Source organism: Podarcis erhardii (genome assembly GCF_964252035.2).
Source record: "Podarcis erhardii genome assembly, chromosome: 13".
Taxonomy (NCBI): Eukaryota; Metazoa; Chordata; class Lepidosauria; order Squamata; family Lacertidae; genus Podarcis; species Podarcis erhardii.
The window spans coordinates 45,145,214-45,163,156 of NC_138502.1; the positions used below are offsets into that span (position 1 = coordinate 45,145,214).

Below are 17,943 nucleotides of genomic sequence, written 5' to 3' on the forward strand. Positions count from 1 at the left end.
CAGTATGGCTGAATGCAGACATCTGAAAATAGTTCCGTGTTTTAAAGGTGATAAAACGAATGGCCTGAACGTTCTCCCCTGCTGAGATAGCGACAATACTGAAAACAGACCTGGCCTTCCTAGTGTAGTTGCGGCTTCCGTTGTTGTTTAGCTTAGTCCTTCCCTTTCCTTGCCAGGCAAAATGATTTCTCCCTCTCCCCCTACAAGAGAGCTTTGAACCTTTGTCACACCACAGAGCTCCCTTCACAAATTTGAGACGGAGTGATGGTTGGCCATAGTGGCCAGGTCCAAAGATGTTTTTTTAAGAAGCGGTTGGATAATGGCCTCTTGAATAGGGCCTGGGAACACTCCCTCACAGAGGGAAGCATTCACCACCCTACAGAGCCCATTAACCCAGCCCTTCCTGGCTCGCTTTTATGAGCCACGATGGTCAAGGAGACAGGTTTCGCTCATCCAAGCAGCCTGTCCACATCCTCGGAGGTAACTGTATGAATCTTTGCTCTTCACAAAAAACACCTCAAGGCCAAAGGACCAAACCATGTGAGATACCACAAATCCATGGCTGTCTCTTCCACAAATAAAAAAATTATACTGGGCTGCATTGTGACTGTGGGGGCAGTTTAACCCTTTCACCCCATTCCATTTTTCCAGTGAAGGTTGCTGCCCAAACAGCTACTATTTGCCTTGTTAAGGACTGTGCATTCAGAATGGTACGCAAACACTTTCTCTAAAAATAGCAGCGGGGGGGGGGGGGGAGAGAAATAAAATTGTGTGGCAGCAAGCTCTTTCCCCGATGTTCTGTTCCTGATCCAAATCGTTCCTGCTCTGCAGTTGCTAAATCTGAAAGAGATGGGAATTTCAGTCTGTGCCTGATGAGCCTCTGTTAATTCCCTGTCTTACCATCTCTTGCAGAAGTGGCTGCTTATTACACAGAAAATGCCTTAATAACTGTTGGAAAAGTGAAGAAACCAGAGGCCTTTCTTCTGGGCATAGTCGGCCAATTGGTGCCAAAGAAGGATAGAACTTTCTTTATGTACGCTACAGCAGCAGCAAGAATACTCATCGCAAAGCATTGGAAGACTCAAGATCTACCCACCTTGGAAGAATGGCAGATGCAAGTAATGGAATACATGGAATTGGCAGAAATGACTGGCAGAATCCGAGACCAGGGAGAAGAGTTGGTGGAAGAAGATTGGAGGAAATTTAAAATCTATCTACAGAAACATTGTAAACTTTTTGAATGTTGATGACATTGAAATGAAATGAAGGGGTTCTAGTATTAAGGTAAAAATGGATTGATATTAGATGAAAGCTTGAAGTTAAAATATGTGAGGAAGAATAATATGAATTTGCTGAACCAATTTCTAAGTGGAATACAAAAAAGGGAGGTGCGAGGAAGTCAGGAAAATAAGTTAACTAAAGAGGAGAAACTAGAAAAATCGTTTGTGTTTTTGTATCTTTGTATTTTTGTGTCTTTGTATTTTTTCTTGTGCTTTTTGTTCTTGTTGATTGTCTTGTAATTATTTTTTTGTTGTGAAAATTTAATAAATATCTTTAAAAAAATAATAACTTTTGGAAAAGCAGCTTTGTGATTCCTTTAAACAAGGTACAGTGGTACCTCGGGTTAAGTACTAAATTTGTTCCGGAGGTCCGTTCTTAACCTGAAACTGTTCTTAACCTGAAGCACCACTTTAGCTAATGGGGCCTCCTGCTGCTGCCGCGCTGCCGGAGCACGATTTCTGTTCTCATCCTGAAGCAAAGTTCTTAACCTGAAGCGTATGTAACCCGAGGTACCACTGTATTTGTCTTTTTCCTCCCATTTAAGACCACTGAGGAGACAGATTGGTGTATGGGATGCAGCCAAGGCTTCTGCAATATGGATTATTTATACAGTGGTATCTCTGGTTATGGTGCTGGAGGAGACTCTGGAGAGTCCCATGGACTGCAAGAAGATCAAACCTCTCCATTCTGAAGGAAATCAGCCCTGAGTGCTCACTGGAAGGACAGATCATGAAGCTGAGGCTCCAGTACTTTGGCTACCTCATGAGAAGAGAAGACTCCCTGGAAAAGACCCTGATGTTGGGAAAGATGGAGGGCACAAGGAGAAGGGGACGACAGAGGAGGAGATGGTTGGACAGTGTTCTCGAAGCTACCAGCATGAGTTTGACTAAACTGGGAGGCAGTGGAAGACAAAAGTGCCTGGCGTGCTCTGGTCCACGGGGTCACAAAGAGTTGGACACGAATAAATGACTAAACAACAACAACAACAACCTCTGGTTACGAACTTAATTCATTCCGGAGGTTTGTTCTTAAGCTGAAACCATTCTTATCCTGAGGCGCGCTTTCACTAATGGGGCCTCCCGCTGCGCATGCGCCTGTGGTGCGCGATTTCTGTTCTCATCTTGGGGCAAAGTTTGCAACCAGGAGCAGCTACTTCCGGGTTAGCAGAGTTCATAACCTGAAGCGTTTGTAACCAGAGCGTTCGTAACCAGAGGTACCACTGTATTGAAATTATCCTCTCTGAACACTTTTAGTATTGGTTATATAAAATCAGCATGGAAACAGCACCACCTGCAGGAAGGAAGGCAGCATATGCAATTCTAGAAATTGTACACCTGGTTTGGCTCCCCTGTGACTCAGTTTGTTGCTAGACAAGGGCAGCAGTTAAGGCTGGGATTTTGGAAGGCTGAGAGGGAGCATTTGGAATAGGGCCCAGTCTTTCTGTTGAAATCTAAGATGAATGTAAAAGACTGATCCCTCCACCCCACCCTAGCTAAGAATTCTCAAAACTTATACAAAAATTGTCCAGTAGCACCTTAGAGAGGAAGGACGCGGGTGGCACTGTGGGTTAAACCACAGAGCCTAGGACTTGCTGATCGGAAGGTTGGCGGTTCAAATCCCCGCAACGGGGTGAGCTCCCATTGCTCAGTCCCTGCTCCTGCCAACCTAGCAGTTCGAAAGCACACAAAAAAGTGCAAGTAGATAAATAGGTACTGCTCCGGCGGGAAGGTAAACGGTGTTCCGTGTGCTGCTCTGGTTTGCCAGAAGCGGCTTAGTCATGCTGGCCACATGACCCAGAAGCTGTACGCCGGCTCCCTCGGCCAATAAAGCGAGATGAGCGCCGCAACCCCAGAGTCATCTGCGACTGACCTAATGGTCAGGGGTCCCTTTACCTTTACCTTTAGCACCTTAGAGACAAACTAAGTTTGTTCTTGGTATAAGCTTTCATGTGCATGCACTTATACCAAGAACAAACTTAGTTGGTCTCTAAGGTGCTACTGGACAATTTTCTTATATACAGTGGTGCCTTGCAAGACGAAATTAATTCGTTCCGCGAGTTTTTTCGTCTTGCGATTTTTTCGTCTTGCGAAGCACGGTCTTTGGAAAAGCTTCAAAAATCACCAAAGTCTTCAAAAACCTCAAAAAAGGCTACCACACCGCGTGCTATGAGTTGCTCCTCGAAGTGAATGCACGGTTTTAAGAAAAAGGAAACAAACTTGCAAGACAAAGGAAACAAACTTGCAAGACGTTTCCGTCTTGCGAAGCAAGCCCATAGGGAAATCCATCTTGCGGAGCAACTCAAAAAACGAAAGACTCTTTCGTTTTGTGAGTTTTTCGTCTTACGTGGCATTCGTCTTGCGAGGTACCACTGTATTTCGACTGCGTCAGACCAACACAGCTACCTACCTGAATCAATTCTCAAAACTGCTCAGGATGCTTATTCCAAATGGATTTTGAGAGTCCAACATGCAAGGTTCAGAGAACTCCTAGAAGCATGCTAAATGGGGGGGGGGGCTATCATTATTATTATTATTATTATTATTATTATTATTATTACCCCACCTTTTCCCTTGACCAGGACTCAAGGTGACTTACAGCTAGAAATAAGGACAGAACAATTTCATTTTAAAAAACCCCAAGCCAGCCACGAAGAATCATTCAGGTGGCCAAACACAGTCTTAGGCAAAATGAGTGCAGCAAGCCACCCCAGTTTGTTTTGTCCATTTGTTGTTTATTTAAAAGGCACAGTGACCTGAACAATTCTATCTTTGATTATTGATTCTAAGATACATGCATTGCACAGTGGTACTGTCCATTTCAATACACCGTTCAAATTAGGGCTCTGGTTTTACTTTGGTAAGCAGGTATATCATATCCCTGCTATGATATACACAAATGTAAAAATACACTAAATATAAACAACTGTCTCTGGTATCTAACAGGTCTTCAGGCCTCCAAGGTCCTGTGTCCAAATGTCCATAGCTGGTATCCTGTGTTGCTTGCAGAACTAGAACCAGAAAGAAAGAAAAAATAAAATAAATATATCTAGGGTGCATTTCAGGGATGGATAGTTCCAGAAGCTAAAACAATAACTTTCATAATGGGAATAAATGCAGAGCTCTATGCAGGAAAGAGAGGGAGTTCTTCTCCTATTACATAATTAACTTATGGAACCCACTGCCACAAGATGTGACATCACTGGCATAGAGGGCTTCAATACAATACAGTGGTACCTCGCAAGACGAATGCCTCGCAAGACGAAAAACGCACAAGACGAAAGAGTTTTCCATTTTTTGAGTCGTTCCGCAAGACGAATTTCCCTATGGGCTTGCTTCGCAAGATGAAACGTCTTGCGAGTTCTTGCGAGTTGGTTTCCTTTTTCTTAAAGCCGCTAAGCCGTTAATAGCCGCTAAGCCGTTAATAGCCGTGCTTCGCAAGACGAAAAAACCGCAAGATGAAGAGACTCGTGGAACGGATTAATTTCGTCTTGCGAGGCACCACTGTATTCAACAAATTTGTGCTAACTAAATAGAGCCAGGGATTGATGAATCCATCTCCTTCTGTGTCACTTTAGCATGTGGAATAGACCAGCAAGGTAAATAGAGGTAAAGGTAAAGGTAAAGAGACCCCTGACCATCAGGTCCAGTCGTGGCCGACTCTGGGGTTGTGACGCTCATCTCGATTTACTGGCCGAGGGAGCTGGTGTACAGCTTCCGGGTCATGTGGCCAGCATGACTAAGCCGCTTCTGGCGAACCAGAGCAGCGCACGGAAACGCCGTTTACCTTCCCGCCGGAGCAGTACCTATTTATCTACTTGCACTTTTGAGGCGCTTTCGAACTGCTAGGTTGGCAGGAGCAGGGACCGAGCAACGGGAGCTCACCCCGTCGCGGGGATTAGAACCGCTGACCTTCTGATCGGCAAGTCCTAAGCTCTGTGGTTTAACCCACAGCGCCACCCGCGTCCCATAAGGCTTACATGCTTAAATATAAAAGAATCTGCTTGCTGTATCTCCTCACAATCAAACCCAAAGACTGAAGTGTCAAGAACTGCTGAGATTTCTTTTGACCCAGCAATAGTTTAAATGATTTTAGTACAGCTGGATCATTTCCAGATAAGAAATCCTCATACCTTCTGTGAACGTTTCACTACAAAATGCTCCTATGCAAGTTTCACTTGGGAGCAGAGATGGATAGATTTGTCCACCCCTGTTTCTTTCTGTTTCTAATTTTTCCAGCCTTAAGTGCCATATTTTGCATGTTACTTTCACTGATATGTTCATTTTTAGATGCAGTTTCACAGATTTTTTTCCACATGTTATTGTTTGGAGAACTGCATTGCAAAATTTGGAGACAGGCGGATTTCAAAGGCTAGCTGCATTTCAGTTCGTATAGGGCGAACTGGGCTGTGTGTGGTGATTTGAAGCTCTGACTTCGGGACTTCAAAGCACCCAGTCACATTATTGTGGTGCCAGATGACTGACAGGTGGATAGCCTTCCCAACCTGCAGAGCCAAAAAAGGGTTTCCCACCCATGATCTACAATATCACAACTGTTTTACCACTTCTGGAATTCTTTATGTGATTTAGGATTGGCACAGAGAGAAAGCAGGGATATTGTGTCTTTAAACAGGCAGAAATTTGACACATTAGCCTTTTTCTCATATGGAAATAATTCTAGAAAAAACTTCACCTGGTGGCACACTGTCTGTCTGATGTTTTATTACTTGGATGTGGCCACTGATTAGTTGGGGGTGGGGCAGGGCCAGATTTAGGTTTGATGAGGCCCTAAGTTTGCTGATCAGAAGGTCAGTGGTTCGAATCCTTCAACGGGATGAGCTCCTGTTGCTCGGTCCCTGCTCCTGCCCACCTAGCAGTTTAAAAGCACCTCAAAGTGCAAGTAGATAAATAGGTACCGCTCCGGCGAAGCAAGCCCATAGGAAATTCGTTTTGCGAAGCACCTCCAAAACGGAAAACCCTTTCGTCTAGCGGGTTTTCCGTCTTGCGAGGCATTCGTCTTGCGGGGCACCACTGTATTTTGAAAATATACATCCAGTTTTTTCCCCTTCAAAATTTTGTTGGGGGCCCCCAAGAGAGTGGGGCTTGGGGGCCCTAAGCTATAGCTTGTTTAGCTTATACAGTACGTAAATTCGGGACTGGGTGGGGAGGTAGTCCTTCAGACTGCTTGCAAAAGAGGACACAAATTTGCACAAGACACAAAGAACATGAGAATTTTATGCAAGTGTGTGCCCTCTATTGTAAGTAGAGCCAACAGCCAAATCCACACACCATGGACTGGACCCCCACCTTCAATTACTGTTGTCAATGGCAACCCTGATACCACAGGGTCCAATTTAGAACATACCATAATAACTATTGCTGTACACTTTCAAGGTGCTGTGTTCACTGCTATTGGTGTTTGAGAGGGCATCCGGTGACAGAAATTGGTTACGGGCTTGACTGCTGAGCAGAAAGATGACACAGGGTTCCGATTCTTCCAGTTCAGCTTCTTCAAGAAAATATTGTAGTTGTCCATGTATTCAGATACCCAGGGGTTCCTGTATTGGAGGGAGGGAGGAGAGAGAAAGAGCGAAGGAGAGTCATGGCAGGATAAAATGGAGAATCCGGGGTGGGTGAGTGTACCCTCTTAACTTTAGAAGCCATGTGGCTACGTCAGATAACTTTGTAGCCTTCTGCTCAGTTGCACTGTTGCTCATGGGAATCCCACTGCATGAAGAAAATGGCTCCAGCACCAGTAACTTCTGGAAGTGGGCTATTTAATTTCTGCAGCCTTTTGGTGGAGTTTTAAGGCTAAATTGATGGACTAGTTCAGACGGAGTCTGGCAACACGGTGCTGAGAACGCCTCTTTCAGAAATACGGAGTAAGCCAAGGGTAGGCAACATAGATGTCAATCTTTCCCTTTTTTAAAGGGAAATTCCCTTAAATTCCTCACAAGAAAAGGGAAAGGTTGAAAGCTATGGTAGGCAAACTAAGGCCCGGGGGCTGGATCCGGCCCAATCACCTTCTAAATCTGGCCCACGGACAGTCCAGGAATCAGCGTGATTTTACATGAGTAGAATGTGTCCTTTTATTTAAAATGCATCTCTGGGTTATTTGTGGGGCATAGGAATCCGTTCATTTTTTCTTTTTTCAAAATATAGTCCAACCCCCCACAAGGTCTGAGGGACAGTGGACCGGCCCCCTGCTGATAAAGTTTGCTGACCCCTGGTGTAAGCCCTTGTGGGTGCAATGATTTGAGCTTGGAAGAACAAACACCCAGCATTCATTATGGTTTGAAGAATTTACTGCATTGTAAAGGACAGTGGTACCTTGGTTCTCAAACGTAATCCATTCCGGAAGACCATTTGACTTCCAAAACATTCGAAAACCGAGGCCTAAAGGGCTGGCTGCAAGTTCCATTGAAAAAATTGAAAAACACGCAGAGGAAGCCGTTTGACTTCTGAGGCACGTTTGAAAATGGAAGCATTTACTTCCAGGTTTTTGGCAAAACATTCGGTTTCTGAGACACTCGAAAACCGAGGTACCACTGTACATCTTATACAGTAGTGCCTCGCAAGACGAAAAGAATCCGTTCCGTGAGGCTCTTCGTATAGCGGTTTTTTCGTCTTGCGAAGCAAGCCCATTGACAGCTTAGCGGATTAGTGCTATTAGCGGTTTAGCGGCTTTTAGCGGATCAGCTGATAAGCGGCTTAGCGGCTTAGGAAAAGGGGGGAAGGGGGGGAACCCTCAGGAACTCGCAAGACATTTCGTCTTGCGAAGCAAGCCCATAGAGAAATTCGTTTGCGAAGCGCCTCCAAAACGGAAAACCCTTTCGTCTAGCGGGTTTTCCGTCTTGCAAGGCGTTCGTCTTGCGGGGCACCACTGTAATTGTCCATCTCCTTTGAACACGCAGACTGCCAACAGAAGAGACTTTGCATTGAACGGATCCTGAGACCCGTAATGTAATGTATGAGTGTAAATGTTACTGTTCTGTAGCTTCCCTTAGTCTCCACCACCACACCAATAAAGTATTTGCAAAGACTCTTACTCAGTGTAGTAGCCATCATCAAAGACAAGATTGGAGAAATTCCTATTTGCACTACAAAATCCACTTCGGAGTCTGGGCCAGGGTACATAATCTCTTTGGTAAGTACTTGGTTCGGTCCTGGGATAAACTTCTACGAAAAGAGAGAATATTCAGCTACCAAGTGAAGTTGGCACAGTTTGTATGTCTTCTGCTGTCAGTGAGAGTACTATACATCATCCTGTATTTCTTTGCGAATATTTACCAAAATATCCTCAAGCAGGTTGTGTGTGTTTAATTTAACTCAACTGACCTGGCTGAAACACAGTAGATCCCACATGTGATTTCTTAATTTCACGAAGTTGCATTTGAGTAGCTCGCTGCGTTTCCAAGAGAAACTGTTGATAGTCGCTCCAATTCTGGCCCTGTTCTGGGCAGATGCAAGGAGATGGTACTTGATCTGGAGAAGGGGCAAGTCCACATTTGTAAGACGGGCACTGCAAAATTAGTTGTTCTTCACTCATGCCCTACTTCACTCATTCGCTACTACAACAATGACCTGTGCTAAGAGGCTATTGTAGGTTTTGCTGGGTGATGGGAAAACAATCACAGCTTTCTCTTTTTAAAAAATAAATGCTAGGAAAGGTTTGCTAACAGTGTTGGGTCCCTTACTTGCAAAAGCTGAGTGGGTAAAGAATGGAAAGAATATCTGCCCTTTGGGTTGGATAATCAAAATACAGTGGTACCTCTGGTTATGTACTAATTCGTTCCAGAGGTCCATTCTTAACCTCAAACCGTTCTTAACCTGAGGTACCACTTTAGATAATGGGGCCTCCCGCTGCCGCCGCGCCACTGCCACACGATTTCCGTTCTCATCCTGAGGCAAAGTTCTTAACCCGAGGTACTACTTTCGTGTTAGCGGAGTCTGTAACCCAAGGTGTTTGTAACCCAAGGTGTTTGTAACCCGGGGTGTTTGTAACCCGAGGTACCACTGTATAAGATGTAGTCAACTACCAACTTGGACAGGTTGAAAACAGAATTAGACAAATTTATGGAGGCTATAAATGGCGAAACAAATTGTGTTGATTTCCCCCCCACTTAACAATTAAAATTATTTTTTTAATTTAAAAAGGTTTTCCTTAAAAATAGGAAGCGGTATAGAAATGAAATGAATAATATAATACATAATGATATTGCCTCCAGTATTACAGGCAGTCGCTGGAGATCACGAATGTGAGAATGCATGCTACAGTGCTCAGGTCATGCTTGCTGGCCACTGTGGGAACAGAATGTTGGTTTAGATGTGGCTTTGGCTGGATCTCGCAGTGATCTCCTTAAGTTTTTAAGACTCACACGGCAAAGAACTTCAGGACTCTTTACCTGGCGGAATACATGCATCTGCCTGCTGAGCTAGTCTCTCCGCCTCCATCTTCTGTACTGCGCTTTGCTTGGGAAGAAGGTGGCAAACCTGCGGATCTTCTTGGACCTGCTGAAATGGTGGTGGAGCCGCTTGGCTTGTGGTCAGCCTCCGGCCCAGGTCCATAGGATAAGGTGGTCGAACTTCTTGGCAGCCAGCTGCTTCAACATATTTCACAGGTTCAGGCTCAACAGGTGTATGGAACTCCTTGGCCTTCAGCTGGGCTTCCAGTTTCAGCATCTGTACAAACAATTCACACAAGATGTGGATCTGGCTGGAAAGATTCATTAGAAACTTCCTGCAAACACAATGCTCAGTGTCCACCATTTCTCTGAGGAAAATAGGCATGCCCTATCCGACTGGATTGCTGCAGCCACTCTGGGTGGCTTCAACACATATAAAAACATAACAAAACATTAAAAAGCTTCCCTGTTCCTTGGTTTAGGAACTTAATCTGTTCCTGAAGTCTGTTCTTAAACCAAATCTGTTCTTAAACCAAGGCGTGCTTTCCCTAATGAGGCCTCCCACCGCCGGTGCCCTTGCCACCTTTCGGATTCCATTCGTAGACTGAGGTAAAGTTCACAAACCGGGACACTACTTCTGGTTTTGTGGAGTTCGTAAACCGAATAGTTCGTAAACAGGACTGTTCGTAAACCGGGTACAGAATCATAGAATCATAGAATCATAGAGTTGGAAGAGACCACAAGGGCCATCGAGTCCAACCCCCTGCCAAGTAGGAAACACCATCAGAGCACTCCTGACATATGGTTGTCAAGCCTCTGCTTAAAGACCTCCAAAGAAGGAGACTCCACCACACTCCTTGGCAGCAAATCCCACTGTCAAATAGCTCTTACTGTCAGGAAGTTCTTCCTAATGTTTAGGTGGAATCTTCTTTCTTGTAGTTTGGAACCATTGCTCCGTGTCCGCTTCTCTGGAGCAGCAGAAAACAACCTTTCTCCCTCCTCTATGTGACATCCTTTTATATATTTGAACATGGCTATCATATCACCCCTTAACCTCCTTTTCTCCAGGCTAAACATGCCCAGCTCCCTTAGCCAGAGCTGCCTTCAGATGTCTTCCAAAGTTTGTATAGTTACATATCTCCTTGGCCCGGGGGTCACATAACTCCATACCCTCCAACATTTCTCTGATGAAAATAGGGACGTCCTAAGGAGAAGCGGGACATTCTGGGATCAAGTCAGAAAAGACCTTCTCGTGAAAACGGTTGAGAAGAACGTTGCGTACCTGTGAGGCATCCATTGTCGGCACCTGGTAGTGATAGTCCTCATAGTGTATGTAGTCCTTAGTGTACAAGGTGTTGTACATATCCTTGTTCACAGGTGGCTGAGCATTGGGGGAGAATGGAGGAGAAAGTGATCATTCAAATTATTATGGTTTCCATTGTCGGGTTTGCTCACTAAAGCAGCAGCAGAATGGAGAGAGGTTGTAAGTTCTTCCATGACACAGAAATTTCCCCCCTTTTCCCTTTGCAAAGAGAGAATAGGAAGGAAGGTTTGCAAGGAAGGTAAACCACCAGGGTAAAAGAAGCCTTTTCCCACATGCCTAGACTGGTATGGGAGGAGCAGCCATGGAGAAAAAGAGCGACGCTTGTAACAGCAGCAGCCATGTCAGTCCAAGTCTATAGAAAGGGAAAGCCACATATTCCAAACCACTCGATTTCCCTGATTATTTTAAGCCAGGTAAGCTTGTGCTAAAGATTCCTGAGACACAAGTGACGGATTTTGCATTTTCCCTATTTTCCGCTGTCTGTTTCTAAAGCAAGGGTGTCAAACAAATGGGGTCCCTAGTGTAAACAAACAGCATAAGATTACTGAGCCATTTCCCACTTAGTATTCCCCCCTATCCCCCCTAATATAGCATTGCATTATCCTACCTCCTATAATCAAAAGCAGGGTGCGATGTACAGGAGTGTGCAATGCAACAAGTGGACGAAAACAGCAATTTTGGTGAAATGTAGGGGGTGAAGTGGGGTGTCATTTTTTGCACATGGGGGAAAACGTGACTGAGCCTCCCCACATCTGCAGCACCATTGCAAATTGGGTAGAAACAACCCAGGAGAGTGATTCCCTGTTTTAAATATGCCTAGCAAGCGTTTTACCTTCAATCTCTCTAAAGTAGGTTTTGAAAATTTGGCCTGTTTTAGCATCACAGAATCATAGATTTGGAAGAATCACGCCCTGCAATGCAGGAATATGCACCTGTCCCGTATGGGGATTGAACCTTCAACCTTGGCGCCACGGTCTAAAAACACCAATTTATGTCTTACCTTGGACAGGGCGATTCTTTGCATTATGTCTGTCATGTTGCACTGGTTCTCTGGAACAAAGAAAAACGGCAACGGAGACATTAAGGCATTTCCACCCCCTGTTGTATGACTTACTACAGTTCAAAATGTGCCCGGTGATGGCTTGCAGAACTTTGCAGGGCTGATGTTGGAATGTGCGCTTTCTTTAGCCGCTGTCAGATTAGATGAGAGCTCTTGGCAGGGGTGTCATACCCATAGAGGCTAGTGGCACGGGGCACCAGGGCACCAAGTTCTGAAGGGCGCCAGGGAAGAGGCAGAGGTTGGACGTGGCACCTCCCAGCATCAGCTCGCCGCCCTCGCCCGCCTCTGCCATGCCGTCAGTGGCGTAGCGTGGGGGTGCAGGGGGGGCCGGCCGCACCGGGCGGAACATCTGGGGGTTAGGGTTAGGGGGCGCAAATCCACGGGTTAGGGGGCGCAAATCCACGGGTTAGGGGCGCCAATTACTTGCCTTGCCCCGGGTGCTGACAACGCACGCTACGCCACTGCATGCCGTGCCAAAGCAGTGCCACTCCCGGAGCCTCCATCTGCTGTGGCCACCGTGACACAAAGTGGCCAGCTGAGCCAGGAGGCATCACGTCCAGTCTCCGCCTATTCCCCGCCGGAGGAGCCGCCCTCCAGCCGCTGCCCACCTCCTCCAATCCCGTCAGCAGTGCTGTCCTCCCTAAAAAACTCTGGGAAACGGGGGGGGGGGGGTGTGCCAGAGGGAGCTTTGTACCACAGCGCCGGATATGCTTAAGATGGCCCTGGCTCTTGGGCAAGTATAAGCTCTCATAAGCTCTCAAGTATAAGAGTGGTGGGGAAAACTTCCCCTTTGCTGCTGAATTTCCCCTTTTCCCCTGATAAATAATAATAATAATAATAATAATAATAATAATAATAATAATAATTATTATTATTATTTATTTATACCCTGCCCATCTGGCTATGTTTCCCCAGCCACTCTGGGCGGCTTCCAATCAAGTGTTAAAAACAATACAGCATTACATATTAAAAACTTCCCTAAACAGGGCTGCCTTCAGATGTCTTTTAAAGAGAAGATAGCTGCTTATTTCCTTCACATCTGCCGGGAGGGCGTTCCACAGGGCGGGCGCCACTACCGAGAAGGCCCTCTGTCTGGTTCCCTGTAACCTGGCTTCTCGCAATGAGGGAACCTCCAGAAGGCCCTCAGAGTTGGACCTCAGTGTCCGGGCTGAATGATGGTGGTAGAGATGCTCCTTCAGGTATACTGGACCAAGGCCTTTTAGGGCTTTAAAGGTCAGCACCAACACTTTGAATTGTGCTCGGAAACGTACTGGGAGCCAATGAGATCTCTCAGATCTCACTTCTTTCTGATCAACAGACAGAAGCCTGCTAGAAGTGAAAATGTAATGGAAGAGGGAAGCCTCGCTCCAAGTGTGAGAGCCAGTGTGGTGTAGTGGTTAAGAGCGGTAGCCTCGTAATCTGGAGAACCGGGTTCGAGTCTCCTGTCCTCCACATGCAGCTGCTGGGTGACCTTGGGCCAGTCACACTTCTCTGAAGTCTCTCAGCCCCACTCACCTCACAGAGTGTTTGTTGTGGGGGAGGAAGGGAAAGGAGAATGTTAACTGCTTTGAGACTCCTTAAAGGGAGTGAAAGGCAGGATATCAAATCCAAACTCTTCTTCTTCTTCAAGTTAAAACACACAGAGAAACAACCGTAGCGTCCCTATGGGCTCCAGGAAAATTTGCTCCTGAGGGCTGGAAGACCCTTGGGAATGGTGTATGGGAGAGATGGTGGGAATGGCCCCAGATTACCACAAATAGGAGAGCAATTGAGGCCGCCTTTGCAGTCCTGTTTCCTCTGTGCGCACAAGGTTTCCAATGAAAGGTTTTTAATCTACGTTCACACAATGTGATCTGAAATGCATATGCACATGCCCAGATATTATGAGCCCAGAGATGGAAAGAAGACACAGTCCCTACCAGAGAAGAATGGCAGGTCAAACTGATGGGCTATGCAGAAATGGCAAAAATGACCGGAAGCGTCAGAAATTGGGAAGACTAAAAATTTAATAAGGAATGGGAGAAATATATAATTTATCTTAAAAATCATTGTAAGCAATTAAAATTATTAGTAGGACCGGAACAACATTTGTAGTTGAATGTTGGACTGTGGTTTAAAGGAGATTTAATAGAATTGGATCAACAGAAAAGATGCAGGAGAAAAGAAAAGATAACATAAGGACCCACAAAGGAGAGGAGGAAAGTCCATGGGAATCTATGGAATTTTCTTTTCATTTTGGTTGCTTGATGGTTGTTTGTAAATTTGAAAATTTGAAAATTTGAAAATTTGAAAATTTGAAAATTAAATAAATTTATTTTTTAAAAGGGGAAAAAACCTTGAATGCATATGCATTATAAAAATGCTACTGTTCCCTGGGCAGGAAGATAGGAGGAGTGGATCACAGCGCAAAGAGTCTTGATTTAAATAATAATAAATGTTGTGTGTGTCCATGTCTAATCTTGTGCCTTTTTAAAATTAATTTATTGGTATGTGTTTTCCTTTCTGTAAATCTATCAAAGAATAAAATAAAATCAGGATTAAGGGGTTTTTCTCAGGACGGTGGAGGGCTTGTGTGCTATGCCCCGTGGGTGTCGTGGGGGCGGCACTCACCCTGCCTCTGACAGGAAATGCTCTGTGGGAGACAAGGAGGATCACTTGGAGAGGAATGTTAGTGGTAAGAGTGGTGTCTACTAAGGTAAAGGTATGGGATGCGGGTGGCGCTGTGGGTTAAACCACAGAGCCTAGGGCTTGCCGATCAGAAGGTCGGTGGTTCGAATCCCCGTGACAGGGTGAGCTCCAGTTGCTCGGTCCCTGCTCGTGCCAACCTGGCAGTTTGAAAGCATGTAAAAGTGCAAGTAGATAAATAGGTACCACTCCGGCGGGAAGGTAAACGGCGTGTCCGTGCGTTGCTCTGGTTCGCCAGAAGTGGCTTAGTTATGCTGGCCACATGACCGGGAAGCTGTACACCGGCTCCCTCAGCCAATAAAGCGTGATGAACGCCGCAACCCCAGAGTTGGTCACGACTGGATCTAATGGTCAGGGGTCCCTTTACCTTTACCTTACTAAGGTAAAGGTAAAGGTAAAGCCCCCCTGGATGATTAAGTCCAATCAAAGGCGACTATGGAGTTGCAGCGCTCATCTCGCTTTCAGCCTGACTAAACTGCTTCTGGCACAATGGAACAACTTATGGAAACCAGAGCACACGGACACGCCGTTTACCTTCCTGCCGCAGGAGCAGGGACCGAGCAACAGGAGCTCATTCTGGTGTGGGGATTCGAACCGCCAACCTTCTGATCAGCAAGCCCAAGAGGCTCAGTGGTTTAGACCACAGTGCCACCCGCGTCCCTTCTTGGTGTCTACTACCCTCAACTGAAAAGCCCTTTCAGAATTCCTCCTGGGCCAAACACTTGCACGTCTTCTATGGCCAGGTGAGCTTTGACACCACAAAGAGGTTGTGGTAGAGCGTATGGCGATGGAGAGTCACCAGCAGTGACTTTACACTATAGCTAAGAGGGCTTTGGGGACATTTCAGCACCTTGTTGCTAGCCAGCCCTCGCACCCTAAGGAAGAGAAAGAGACGTTACCTCTGAGCTGGGGTCTTGACTGCTGCTGTTCTGGCATTGTGGTGGTATTGCTTGACCGGGCTTTGCTAGGCCAAGAGTATAAGGCTGGACTCTTTCTGGAGAGGCAGAAGAATGTTCACCCTTTATGAGGTATTGGAGCTCTTAGCACGTTCCAAAGCAATCTGATGCCACGGAAACAAAATGGCCCAGCCTCTTTCCTCCTCCATGTTTCCTCAGGCTAGAAGAGACACCACCCAATGACAAAAGTCAAAAATTCTCCTCCTGATAGTATTTAAAGGAGTAGGTGAGATTTAGTTTTGAGAGAGTTCGGATTTAAACATGTGTTTGGTATGTTACAAATGGTATGCTACAAAATACAGGTGAAACTCGGAAAATTAGAATATCGTGGAAAAGTTCATTTATTTCAGTAATTCAACTTAAAAGGTGAAGCTAATATATGAGATAGACTCATGGCATGCAAAGTGAGATATGTCAAGCCTTTATTTGTTATAATTGCGATGATTATGGCATACAGCTGATGAAAACCCCAAATTAACAATCTCAGAAAATTAGAATATTAAATGAAATCAGCAAAACAAGGACTGCAAATAGAACAGTATTGGGCCTCTGAGAAGTAGAAGCATGCATATGTACTCAGTACTTGGTTTGGGCCCCTTTTGCATCAATTACTGCCTCAAGGCGGCATGGCATGGATGCTATCAGCCTGTGGCACTGCTGAGGTGTTATGGAAGATCAGGATGTCTCAATAGCAGCCTTCAGCTCTTCTGCATCGCTCAGTCTCATGTCTCTCATCTGTCTCTTGGCAATGCCCCACAGATTCTCTATGGGGTTCAGGTCAGGCGAGTTTGCTGGCCAATCAAGCACAGTAATCCCATGGGCACTGAACCAGGTTTTGGTACTTTGGGCAGTGTGGGCAGGTGCCAAAGTCCTGCTGGAAAATGAAGTCAGCATCCCCATAAAGCTCGTCTGCGGAAGGAAGCATGAAGTGCTCCAAAATCTCCTGGTAGACGGCTGTGTTGACCCTGGACTCAATGAAGCACAGTGGACCAACACCAGCTGATGACATGGCTCCCCAAATCAACACAGATTGTGGAAACTTCACACTGGACTTCAAACATCTGGCATTGTGTGCCTCCCCATTCTTGTGTGCCTCCTGCATGTGAGTGTCTGAGGGCCCTGCTCCTTCCTGCCACTCACCATCTGGCCGGGGGCGGGGCCTGAAGCCTCATAAAGGACTGCTGGACTCTGCTGCCCGGGAGGACTCTCCTGCGTGTGAGTGTATGGGGTCCTGCTCCTTCCTGCCACTCACCATCTGGCCTGGGGCGGGGCCCGAGGCCTCACAAGGACTGCTGGACTCTGCTGCCCGGGAGGACTCTCCTGCATGTGAGTGTCTGAGGGCCCTGCTCCTTCCTGCCACTCACCATCTGGCCTGGGGCGGGGCCTGACGGGCCTCACAAGGACTGCTGGACTCTGCTGCCCGGGAGGACTCTCCTGCATGTGAGTGTCTGAGGGCCCTGCTCCTTCCTGCCACTCACCATCTGGCCGGGGGCGGGGCCTGAAGCCTCATAAAGGACTGCTGGACTCTGCTGCCCGGGAGGACTCTCCTGCGTGTGAGTGTATGGGGTCCTGCTCCTTCCTGCCACTCACCATCTGGCCTGGGGCGGGGCCCGAGGCCTCACAAGGACTGCTGGACTCTGCTGCCCGGGAGGACTCTCCTGCATGTGAGTGTCTGAGGGCCCTGCTCCTTCCTGCCACTCACCATCTGGCCTGGGGCGGGGCCTGACGGGCCTCACAAGGACTGCTGGACTCTGCTGCCCGGGAGGACTCTCCTGCATGTGAGTGTCTGAGGGCCCTGCTCCTTCCTGCCACTCACCATCTGGCCGGGGGCGGGGCCTGAAGCCTCATAAAGGACTGCTGGACTCTGCTGCCCGGGAGGACTCTCCTGCGTGTGAGTGTATGGGGTCCTGCTCCTTCCTGCCACTCACCATCTGGCCTGGGGCGGGGCCCGAGGCCTCACAAGGACTGCTGGACTCTGCTGCCCGGGAGGACTCTCCTGCGTGTGAGTGTATGGGGTCCTGCTCCTTCCTGCCACTCACCATCTGGCCTGGGGCGGGGCCCGAGGCCTCACAAGGACTGCTGGACTCTGCTGCCCGGGAGGACTCTCCTGCATGTGAGTGTCTGAGGGCCCTGCTCCTTCCTGCCACTCACCATCTGGCCTGGGGCGGGGCCTGACGGGCCTCACAAGGACTGCTGGACTCTGCTGCCCGGGAGGACTCTCCTGCATGTGAGTGTC

At 47.0% G+C, this 17,943-nt stretch overlaps 1 protein-coding gene across 1 annotated transcript; it reads right to left on the reverse strand.

Annotated features, from left to right (window-relative positions):
* Window positions 1–3,991: 3,991 nt before the first annotated feature.
* LOC309327197 (uncharacterized protein) lies at window positions 3,992–15,761 on the reverse strand. The gene is made up of 8 exons (XM_081836360.1): window positions 15,651–15,761; window positions 12,007–12,056; window positions 10,965–11,063; window positions 9,683–9,959; window positions 8,616–8,762; window positions 8,327–8,456; window positions 6,643–6,835; window positions 3,992–4,288 (listed from the first exon to the last, which is right to left on the reverse strand). Exons 1-7 carry the CDS (start codon window positions 15,685–15,687, stop codon window positions 6,667–6,669), a joined length of 909 nt encoding a protein of 302 aa, XP_081692486.1. The 5' UTR covers window positions 15,688–15,761; the 3' UTR covers window positions 3,992–4,288; window positions 6,643–6,666.
* Between the last annotated feature and the right edge of the window lie 2,182 nt (window positions 15,762–17,943).